At 45.7% G+C, this 12,125-nt stretch overlaps 1 protein-coding gene across 1 annotated transcript in view; it reads right to left on the bottom strand.

Moving 5' to 3' along the window:
• Positions 1–563: 563 nt before the first annotated feature.
• Positions 564–12,125, bottom strand: part of LOC146190117 (uncharacterized) — a 57,950-nt gene continuing 46,388 nt past the window's right edge. The window contains exons 8-9 of the mRNA XM_084605419.1: positions 4,783–4,875; positions 564–713 (exon numbers count right to left, since the gene is read on the bottom strand). Of these exons, the coding sequence (XP_084461545.1) occupies positions 564–713; positions 4,783–4,875 (243 nt within the window). The remainder of the gene's footprint in view (positions 714–4,782; positions 4,876–12,125) is intronic.

A 12,125-nucleotide genomic window follows, 5' to 3' on the forward strand; every position in this document is an offset into this window, starting at 1 on the left:
TTCAACCATTACTGGTAGTGTCATACTAGCTGAATTTTAGATGAGTAGCGGCTTGAAGGATGGTCCAATGTAAAAAAAAGGTATACACTTAACTCTACAACCAATATAGATCGGGTATTGAAGCTACAGTTATTTTAAGTAGGACCACCATTGGTCAACTTGCGGTGTGCTGCTTCAGTATCTTCCGTGTTCAGTGCCACGTAGGTGGCGGCAGTTGAGGAAGCCAGCGTTTTATTTTTTTGTTTCGTTTTTCTATCGTATAATTTAAAGTTAATCCCCATACCACGCTGCAAAACAACGAAATAACTAATTCTGCATTCACACAAAAACAAAATTGTTTGATCATTTTATTGTCTATGTATTATTGATTTATCGAAAAGTCTGTTTTTGTTTTCATGAATTATATGGTTGCTTGTGTGAGCCGTAAAACTTACCAAAAGATAAAAATCAAATGAAATAAAATCAGTGAGCGGATTATGCGCCACAATAATCTGCTTCACTGTGTTTATTTAGGACAGCACAATGAATAGCTGCATGAGAATTCACAAATCGAGAACAGTCCTTCATTCGCTCACACCGTAAGTGCGGTTCGCCGCTGCGCTGCACTTCACTGTGAAGGGAGTCGCCTTGCACTCTCCACGCCAGCAGTATCCTTTACGGCACTTTTGAGGGGAGTCATCATTCTTACGCTCTTGAAATCGGTTTTTCACTATCTGTGGGATATAAAGTCATCAGTGAAACTTAAAAACACAAGCAATAAGAATAAACAAAGCATTGACCCAACCTACGACGCAAGAAGTGAAGATGAAGGAAGGCTGACTTATAATATCGCCTCCATGTCTTTGCAATTTTTTAAATAATACCAAATGGCGTCTGAGGTGGTTGAAAACATAGAAAAGAAAAGGAGCATAATAACTAAGTTTTTCATATCAACATTTAACCGTAGTAAAACATGTTCGACATCGCTGGAAGAGAGTGTCAATGTTTCCGCACAATACCAACCCTCATTTGCAACCTTATTAACACACAATTTGTTCCTGCTCCTAATATACCCAAAAATATTCGTCGTTTGCGTCCTGTTGTCGTTCTGTTTAAGCAAATATTAGCAACCTCTATTATGTTGGGCCTCAGAACTCAATGGTTTCAGGGGTTTGCTGTTGGAGCGTTGTGTTTTTTTAGCTTCCATTCTACATTCACTTTGGTGAAGGAGATTGCCTCTACAAGACCAGAATGAGCCCGTTTCTTGACGTTATCGGCTTCATAGTTCTACGTGGATATTCGTACGAGGTTAATATCAAGCGCTGCTGGATGCATTGTATATAATGCGTCGCGTCATTACGAAACAAAATTTACTACCATTCTCCAAAATATGTCGTAAATTTCTCTGTATTCACCTATCCATACCAGCTTCTAGAATTCTGCAAGATTAGGGAAGCCCGATTCATATTACTGAGGTGCAGGTTTTGAGCTGGCCGATTGCCTCTGGGTTTCCTTAGAGAAATTAGAGAAATAGCAAAAAGATAACAAAGATTTTCCTCTCCAATCTATTCCCCAAAAATGCAATGCAAAGTTTGAGGCCATCAACACCAAAAGTGTCTGATTCTTAATTTTTCTTCATCGTCACTGTGGTTGCATTAAACTAAGATCAAAACTCAATATTGCAAAGCTCATTAAGGCGACTTTCCCGTAATGCATAATCAGAAAAGGATGTCATTACGGGCAATAGTATCACTAAATATTGCTAACTGCAACATTACTATATACATAAACGTGTGTGCATTTGATGCATAAGAAAGGCTATAGACGCCGTTTTGTGGACCTGCAATGCCGAGAAGCCACCACAATCAAGTTCCAAATACTTATTTTTGCTGCTCGTGAGATTTAACCACATTGCCGATCAAGAGAATCTAAAACCGAGATTTTTCTCTGATGTTGACGCTCTTCAATTTTGTAATGCAATATTGCTTCCTAAATTTAAAAAAAAAATGTTGATAAAATGTTTTTGTTATTTATTTTTTTTGCAAGCACCAAGTTCTAACGGATATATTAGGTCCGACGTGCTGTACAACCGAACATCATAGACCTCATAAACACCTTTCTCGACATTTTTAGGTATAAATCTGTACGCGGTTAAAAAATCACCATATATATTTCCAAATGTTTGAGCCGCCAAATCTGTTATTATGAAATGTTTTGAAAGAACATGATATTTCATTCGAGAATTACGGCGGTACATAATTGTCACTAATAGAGTAATGATGACGCTGCGTCGAGATCTCACTACGCTGATTGTCCATAAAAACGTACATCGATGCAAGTGGTGATAACTATTTACAATGATGGCAAGCTATAAACTCACAATCCAGAACGCGCGCATTATTCGGTAGCGTATAAAGGAAAATAATGGATAATAAAGTTAGTTTAAGCGATTTTGTCCCCAACTGGCTGAAAAAAAGCGCAATGGGGGTCATAATTTCATTTTTCAAATAACGGAGTGCCGCTTCATTTTCATAATATTGAGAAATTGTCCAAAAAATTTTAATTATCCGTTTTGAGGTGTAAATTTGATGTCCAACGGTATAGGTTGTCCAGTTCGCTGAAATGCCGGCCAGAGAAAAACTAAATCACACGTGGGAAATAATTATTTATGCTTAGCACTTCTGTACTTCTGTCTTGTTAGATAGTAGTAATGAGACATTGTAGCAATCGATATGCATTTATTTTATTATTAGTATTGTGGGCAATGTTCATTTTCCTTTGCGCTACACACAAAGCTGGTTAAACTCTCATGCCGCATCGAAGAGATTCGCAGTGCCCGCGCAGCCGCTCTGGGCTGTTGTGCCTAACAGTGTAGGCACCGCACTTTTTCCACTCGTTCATGTTGGCTCAAGGGACAAATAGCGGTACTCAACTCGAGCATGGAAGAAAGAATACGTGCAAACCGGCGTTTACCGGCCACACTGAGACTCTCAGTGGCTCCAACAAGGGAGTAGGATTCTCAGCGCAAAATTTAAACTTGACGCATTATAGCGACGCTAAAATTTGTTTTTATCATTAGGGTTACTGTGAATTGTAAACGTTATTTAGCCCACCTTTGGAAAGAACGATAGCACTGAGCTTATATTAGACGTTATTAAGGTCCACAGTTTTGCGTCGCTATGCTCGCACAAACAATATCACCTTGTTCGAAAAATGCCAGATGTGGAAAATTCCTTAGTGCTTACGTCGTTTCAGTGTGTTCAAATTGAAAGTGGAGTATTTCAATGCAGAAATATTTTGTGCCGTAAAAGAAAAGTCTTGAATTTTGAAAATATACTTCTGGCCGGAAAACAATGCAGACTGAATGATCAACGTAAAGTTAAGTTGTTCACCCAAAGACTGAAATCGCTGTCCTGTTACAATGTGTTCGAAAATTGTAATGGGTTCGAAAATATTTCAATACAAAGGAAATCCCATATCATTATACGCTCTTTATGCGCACCTGCGCAACGACTCGCCATTTTTTGCATATCGGAGGCCTTACGGCTCACAATAAAATTTTAGAAACTATCGCTGGTATGTGCGTTCTTAATTTTTCTTTGCTTTTGGCCTTAGATATTTTTGCTATCATCGGTTAGTAGCACGCCAAAAGAGCCAATTTACTTAGTTTGAAGGAAACACAGCACATGCTTTTGATAAAGATGCAATCCACAGAGAAACATGAAAAGAGTCTCTTTTCGAATATAGTAAAATGTAGTTCAGCGAAGCTGTCTATAGGAATTATCGTACACTCTCTTAACGCATCATAGATGTATAAGAAAACTTCAATGTTTGATTGCTTCCACCTGAACAAATAGTACAGAATTGTCAGAACTATTAAGGTTAATCGATAGGTGTATCACAGCAACGCCGGAGAATAAAAAACGTACAAAATTGAAAACTGTTTACCGAAATATGGTAGCCTGAACGAAGCTAATATACAATTAAGGATAGACGTTCTTTAGCAGTAATCTAGTAACAGAGCAATTTTTGACAATATTTCTTCTATCTTAATTCACAGAGAACGATTTTGGAGCTTCTCAGCTATATGATTGAACAAAAAACCTAAGTAATGTTAGCATTTTCTGCGCCATTAGGTTCTCATTTTGCTTTTAGCCTATGATTATTGCAGTAAAGCTGGTACTTCCTGAGCACAGAGGTACAGTTACCTGCAAATATATCAAGACAATATTTATGCTTTTGGAATTCAGTCTTTTGAGGCATAATATTTATAACATAAACACAAAGCACCACCACTCCAGCTTGCTCATTCTCCTAAAGTTTATATAAAAGAAATATTAAACAAATCGTTAGCAACATTTGTCTCAGGCAAACAATGAGCCAAATTGAATCTAAACTTCTTGAGGAAGAAACATGTAATATTTGCATCCTTCTGGCCTGGGCAAGCTACTGCGAGGCAGCGTATGTATTCATATTTTATCTTATTACCATATTCTGAAAAAAAAATATGCATCCATGATCAACGTGTTGACTTTTGTGCGAACTGTTATTCGGTAATCTCCTCTCAAAAATGACATTCTTCGCCTTTGCAATCTTTCGTGCACAATAAAACCAGTAACAAGAAAATAAATTCTGATCCTCATTATGCAGTTCATTTCTATCCAAAAATCGCATTTTAGCAATTTATTAACGCGAAATCTTCCCTTGACTGCTTGGGAAAACGGGTCCGCAAAACGTGAAAGCTAATAGGAAAACATGGAACATGGATTGAAAAATTTAAGAAATAATACAAAATTATCTTACCTGCAAGCACAGCGAATAATTTGGAACAGGGATTCTAACGGTGGGTGTGATGTCATCTCTTTCAGCGCAAAGTCTGTAGCAGGAACCGAGGTACTGAAAGTGTTAGAAAAAGATTATTTTTAACTGTGCTCTTCACTTCCCCAAACAATTTAAGACGAACGATCGATCCATCCATGATTCTATCTTGAAATTACGTAATGAGCTACATCCTATATGCACACTCTACTACATTACATTTAACCTAATTGCGGCAACTCCCAGAAAATATAGTCGGAAATATATTGGCGCAACGTTAATCACTTATAGGTGCCGCCATGTGGTCGAGCTTGGGAGACTGGCACGCACTCGTCTTCTTCGCTCGGGGAGCTCGTTCACGAATCTGTTCGCCAGCCATGCCGTCTTTCGCCGGTGCTTGCATTTTAGCACACAGTGAATCGACTTACTGACCCCTAGTGGCTTTTGTGACAATTTTGGTGAAGCTTCCACGTACCTCCAACCTCCAGCTAAGCACCGTGAACACGACGCCTGTATACAAGGCGAGCCGCCGATTGCGAGGCTTAGCTCCCAAATATGGTTCCTTGCCTCTCAACCGCGAGCCATGACGACCACGGAGGTAAGCCAGACCCTTCAGCTTCCCGTGAGTTCCCAGCTGCTACACCGAGCAGCATTAGATTGGTAATGCCTTTCCAATAGCAGCGTCGCTATCACCTGAGACATTTGCAAAGCAGTAACAGATCATGTTAAATACTGAATTTACATGACAACCATTGTACTTATTTTTCTGTACAAACCACCCCTTATCTAACACCTCTACAGGGGGCCTTAACGTATGAAACTAAACTGAATTGAACTGAACTTCCACGCTCCGACTATGCCCCCACCGTTTCATGGCGAAATATTTGAGGACGCTGAGAACTGGCTGACCAGCTACGACCGGGTTGCTTCGTTTACTGCGTGGAGCGAGGAACAGAAGATGCGGAATGTTTATTGTACTTTTGAAGACGCCGCCAAAATATGGTTCAAAAACCGCGAGTCTACCGTCACCACCTGGTAGCTGCCGGCGGCAGCTGCTCAGATCGTTTGACAATGATGCAAGAAAAGAGATGGGTGAAATGTCTCTACAGTCTCAAGTGCAACGGCTTAATGAGAACGTCGCTATGGTTGTAGAGGAAACGACTCGTCTTTTCAACTGTGCTGATCCGTCCGTGTCGTAGGCAAGGAAGGTGCGAGAAGCTGTTGTTTGTCGGCCTTGTACGGGACCCTCCATGTACGGTGACTGATTTCACGAGGAAGCGACAAGCATGAAGCATGGCCTACAGCAGCGATTTGTGCATTTTGATCGGCCTGCGAGCATCACTGCTGTAGCCTTCCACTTGCCTACGTCCCGGAAAAAGAGTGAAGCTCTTCGTAAACTTATCCGAAGTATCTCGTAGGAAAAGCTGCAAAAGCTGCCGCTGTCGAGCAACACTCACATGTTGGAGGCATCCCGGATGTTGGGCGAGAAGAGCTCTGCCAAGCAGTGCCATCAATGCCATCCCCCCAACCGCCTACGCCGTATCATCATGACCTACAGCGAGTGTTGCGCACCCCTGCACCAGCACCACCGGCATCCTGCATCCCCGCTCCTTCTGCTCGTCTTGCACCCCGATATGCAATTTCTACTCGTGTGCTCGTGTGCCTGACGCTCGACCACCCGTTAGGAAAGCACACGCGTAGCGCACGCCGAACAACCTACGCTTGTGCTTCCACTGCAGCGAAGCCTGTCACGTGTTGCGCCACTGCCGTACTGTCGGATGGGCTTGCGCGTATTCTCTACGGATTCCCCTTGGCCGTGCTAAGGCGAACGACCTCAGGATACCAGCCACTACCTAAGCGACAACGTCCTACCTGCGTCTTTACCGCGATGTCAGTCCAGGTCACCGTCCCCACGACAGTTCTCTTCCTCAAGCCGTCAATCATCTTTCAGGCAATCCCCAAGCTCGCGCCGGGGAAACTGAGGACGATGGTCCTCAGGGGCAGGGCCACCACAGACAGGCATAACGACCAATACCTTCCGCTCGCCGATTCGATCAAACAGTCCGCTTTCCGACCCTCCACTCCGACTAGCAGTCTGACCGCCTTCCGACCATCAGAGAAGCTTTTGTCCGACGCCCCATTCGACACACCGAACGACCAACCAGTCCGAAGACATCCCAACGATCAAAGTTTTCCTTCGACGCCGCAATTCGACGCAGGGAAATACCCGCCAATCCAACGACCACTGGTAAGGCTGACTTTTACTCTGTAGACGGTGTGTACCTTTCCGCTCAGATACCGATCGTCGTTGACAACCACCACACGACTGCCCTTCTAGATACCGGCACTGTTTTTTGCGTTATGAGTCGTGGCCTTGCTATCATTCTACGCAATGCCCTGACTCCTTGGAACGGAGCGCCGATACAACAGCGAGGGGGCATGTAGAGACGCGGCTCAGTGTGCGTGGGATACGCCGCGTAATTTTCACTGGTTACTTCGCTGTTCTGACAGAGTTCTCCAAGGGTCTTCATTTGCCGTGGCTTGTGTGCTGTGCCCAGTGAACCGACGTATTTAGCTCTTCTGGCTCCTGTGACTATATATATATATATATATATATATATATATATATATATATATATATATATATATATATATATATATATATATATATATATATATATATATATATATATATATATTGTTACGCCCTTAGAGTCGCTCCCCTTGGTTCCCTTCCTTCTGGACTCTTAGAGAAGCCACACGTCCGTGAGGATGTGTTCTGTGTAACAGAGGATACCATATATATATATATATATATATATATATATATATATATATATATATATATATATATATATATATATATATATATATATATTGTTACGCCCTTAGAGTCGCTCCCCTTGGTTCCCTTCCTTCTGGACTCTTAGAGAAGCCACACGTCCGTGAGGATGTGTTCTGTGTAACAGAGGATACCAATGTGCCAGCCTTGTCTATGGTGTGCGTCCCAGTTTTGTGCCCCAGCCGTGCTTCCGACACCTTCGACGCTACAGTGGCACCGCTTCATTCTAAATGTGCAAAGAAATACATTCTGGTTCCTCATTGCCTACTGTCGGTGGTCAAGGGCTGCTCACGGCTGTGGGCCATTAATTGTTCTTCGCAACCAGTAGTTTTGCCTGTGAATATGAAGATTGCGACCTGTAGCCAAGACGACGCCCCATCGGTGGCTTTGGTTACTGATGCACCTGGCGAAAGTGCTGCCGCTCCAGCCCCTGACTCGCAACTACATCGGATGATCAGCCGCTCTCTAACCAGGGACCAGCGTGACGCTTTGGAGGCCTTACTGGTCAAGTATTCTTCCATATTTGATTTTTCCGAGCCTAGCGGCTCACGGTGCATTCCCGTGACACGTACCCGGCATCGCATTGACACAGGCTACTCACACCCAATTCGACAGAAGCCGTACAGAGTGTCACCAACAGAACGCCAGGTCATCAGTGAGCAGGTTCGGGATATGCTGAAAAAGGGTGTTATTCAAGAGTCATACAGTCCCTGGGCCGCCCCTGTAATTCTGGTGAAGAAGAAAGATGGTGCATGGCGCTTTTGCGTCGACCATCGCCGTCTGAATGCTGCAACAAAGAAGGATGTGTATCCCCTTCCGCGGATCGATGACGCCATAGATTGTCTGTTCTCAGCATCATATTTCTCATCCGTCGATCTGCGATCGGGATATTGGCAGATCCCTATGCACCCTGACGACAAGGAAAAAACGACATTTATCACACCCGATGGCCTGTTTGAATTTAATGTAATGCCTTTCGGACTCTGCAATGCTCCTGCAACTTTCGAGAGATTTATGGATGCTATCCTACGGGGACTAAAATGGCAAATATATATGTGCTACCTCGATGATGTCGTCATTTTTGGCCGGACATTCGAAGAGCACAACGAACGCCTCGCTCTCGTGCTTGACTGCTTCAAAAACGCCGGTCTAGTACTTAATTCGAAGAAGTGTCGCTTCGGTGAGCGTCAGATTTTGGTACTAGGACACCTCGTCGATCGTGAAGGCGTCAGACCTGACCCTCAAAAGACCGCGGCCGTTGCATCGTTTCCAACACCTCAGAACGTGAAGGAACTCCGAAGTTTCCTAGGACTGTGCTCATATTTCCGCCGCTTCATTCCCCGTTTTGTTGACATTGCTAACCCGCTTCCGTGCCTTCTCCACAAAGACGCTCCCTTCGAGTGGACATCAGAGTGTGACTCTTCTTTTTGCCAGCTCAAGTTTTTACTAACGTCACATCCGATTCTCCGGCATTTCAACCCTTCTGCTCCAACAGAACTGCACACGGACGCCAACGGTGTTGGCATTGGTGCTGTGCTGATTCAGCGTTACGGTGACAAGGAACATGTTATTGCTTACGCCAGTCGTTCCTTAAGCAAACCTGAACGCAATTACACAATTACTGAGCAAGAATGCCTCGCGGTAGTTTTCGCCGTTCAGCGGTTTCGCTGTTATCTATACGGGCGGCCCTTCACAGTGGTCACTGATCATCATTCCCTGTGCTGGCTGATAAACCTCCGTGACCCATCTGGCCGTCTTGCACGGTGGGCAATTCGTTTACAAGAGTTTGATTATACAGTTTCGTACAAGAGTGGACGCCGGCACGCTGACGCGGACTGTCTCTCACGTTTACCGCTTCCCACAACGGAATGTGACGCCGACAATTTTGATCATTACATCGCTGCGGTTCTACCTCCATTCCCCGATGCCCGTACGTTCCGCACTGAGCAGAGGAAAGATGAGAATCTCCAACCATTCTTTACCGCTGCAAGGGACCCTACAGCTTCCAGTCTGTAATGTATACGGAGTGGTCTTTTGTACAAAAAGGACTATTCTCCCACTGGTCTCCGCTACCTTCTGGTGGTGCCCGCCAGCCTACGCTCCTCTGTTTTGCGCGTATGCACGACGACCCCACTTCGAAACACCTGGGATCTGCGCGGACGCTCTATCGCATCCAAGAACGTTTCTACTGGCCCCGGATGCGTGAAACCACTGAGAAGTATGTGGCTAGCTGTGCTCAATCTACGAGTCACAAATGCCCCGCCAGCACTCTTCCTGGTCTTCTTCATCCAGTGACGCCTCCAAGATCCCCTTTTGAGAAAGCCGGGGTAGACCTCTTGGGACCCTTTCCCAAGTCTCATTCCTGCAACCGCTGGATCGTCATCTGCACTGATTACCACACTCGTTACTGTGAGACGGCAGCCCTTCCATCGGCTACTGCACACCAAGTCTCCCTCTTCCTGCTGCACTTTGTTATACTCCGCCATGGGCCTCCCCGAGTGTTGATCAGCGACCGAGGGCGTCAGTTCACCGCTGATGTTGTCGAAGAACTCCTTCGTTTGTGCCAAACGCATTTCCGACATGCTAACCCGTATCATCCGCAAACAAATGGGTTGACCGAGCGAACCAACCGGACACTCACCAACATGCTTTCAATGTACGTCGCCGCCGACCACAAGGACTGGGACACTGTGCTACCATTTATAACATACGCATACAACACCGCCCAACAGGAAACAACAAGTTACAGTCCATTCTTTCTCCTCTATGCCCGGTCTCCTCGACACATCCTCGACACCATCCTCCCGTTCTCCACAGATGACGAACCTGAGATTGCTGAGATCCTGTGCCGGGCTGAAGAAGCCCGCCGGATAGCCCGCCTGAGAACTCTCGCCTCACAAAAGCGCTCGAAATCCCGCTACGACGACCACCATCGCCACGTCACCTACCTCCCTAGAGATATGGTCTGGCTTTGGCGTCCACTAAGGAAGCGTGGCTTAAGTCAGAAACTGCTCGCGCATTATATCGGTCCCTATGTTATCCTCGAGGCAATTAGTGACCTCACCTATCGGATTGCGCGCCTTACCAAAAATGGCCGACGTTCTTCACGAACTGAGCTTGCCCACGTCGCGCGTCTGAAACCCTGTCATCCTCGTGCTGACGATTAACTCGCCCGGAGGGCGTCGCCTGCGACGGGGGAAGTGTTACGGACTTGTTCTCAAACAGAACACGGAGGAAGAAAGAAGGAAGAGGAAGAAGAAGGGTGCGCGCCCGTTCGACCTTTGTCTTGTGGCACTTGTGTCGTCCCCGCTAGCCGTGTGTACCCAGCGTACTGAACCGACTAGAACGTCTCGGTCGCGACGCTAAGGGCGTAACAATATATATATACATATATATATATATATATTGTACTGTGATAGTCAGCACTTCAGCCATCGACATGCACCAGTGCGTTGTGCGACGAAGACAAAGAAGTACGCTGGGCTCGCCGTTGCAAAGTCCTCTCCTCACAGCTCTCCATCTGACCGTCAATAAACGCCCTATTACAATTGGTGGAGGTGCTGGGTACGATCCCATCCAAACTGGAACTGCGAAGCCGTACACTACCCTCTACAACCGCCATGCAAGACGAGTCCACTTCTACCCTGCCGGCCGTTCCACCCACGATCATGTGTTCTGGCGTCGTGCGCCAGCGTGACCCTTGCCTCTTCAGTGGCACGGCCGACCAAGATATCGACGACTGGCTGTCATCGTATGAAAGAGTAAGCAGCTGCAACAAGTGGGATGACTTATACAAGCTCAGTAACGTCATATTCTATCTGACGAACGTGGCGAACCTCTGGTTTCGCAACCATGAGGCTGACCTGTCATCTTGGTCGACATTTAAAAAGAATTTCGCGGAAGTGTTCGGCCGCCCGGCAGTGCGTAACCTTCGTGCCGAACAACGTTTGTACGATCGTGTTCAGCGCGCTGATGAGACCTTCACCAGCTACATAGAAGACATCGTTGATCTCTGCAAACGAGTCGACCCGGCCATGCCGGAAGCGAACAAAATCCGCTACATCCTCGAGGGTATTTCTGAGGACGCCTTCCAGATGCTGGTAGCGAAAGATCCCACCAGCGTTAGTGAACTCCTGAAGCTTTGCCAGAGCTAAGACGAGCTCCGCAAGCGGCGCGCTTCTAGGCGCCGCTCCAGTGTGTGCGACGAAGGCGTATCCGCATTAGCCCTGGGTGGTTCGCCAACTTCTGAAGGGAGCCCGCTGAATCAACAGATCAAAGATTTTATTCGTGAAGAGTTCGCACGTCAAATCTCACTCCTTCCCCATTTTCAAGACTCGGGCCGCCTCGTTCCTGAACTGGCTCCATCTTTGGCCCCTACTATACGCCGTGTCGTGCAAGAACACGTCGCTGATGTTTTGCCGTCCAACCCCGTGCTGCCGCATGTGACGGCAACTCTCACGTATGCCCAAGTAACGCCTAGGCCACC

This window comes from Amblyomma maculatum, chromosome 5 (assembly GCF_055883805.1).
Source record: "Amblyomma maculatum isolate TAMU_Amacu chromosome 5, ASM5588380v1, whole genome shotgun sequence".
NCBI lineage: Eukaryota > Metazoa > Arthropoda > Arachnida > Ixodida > Ixodidae > Amblyomma > Amblyomma maculatum.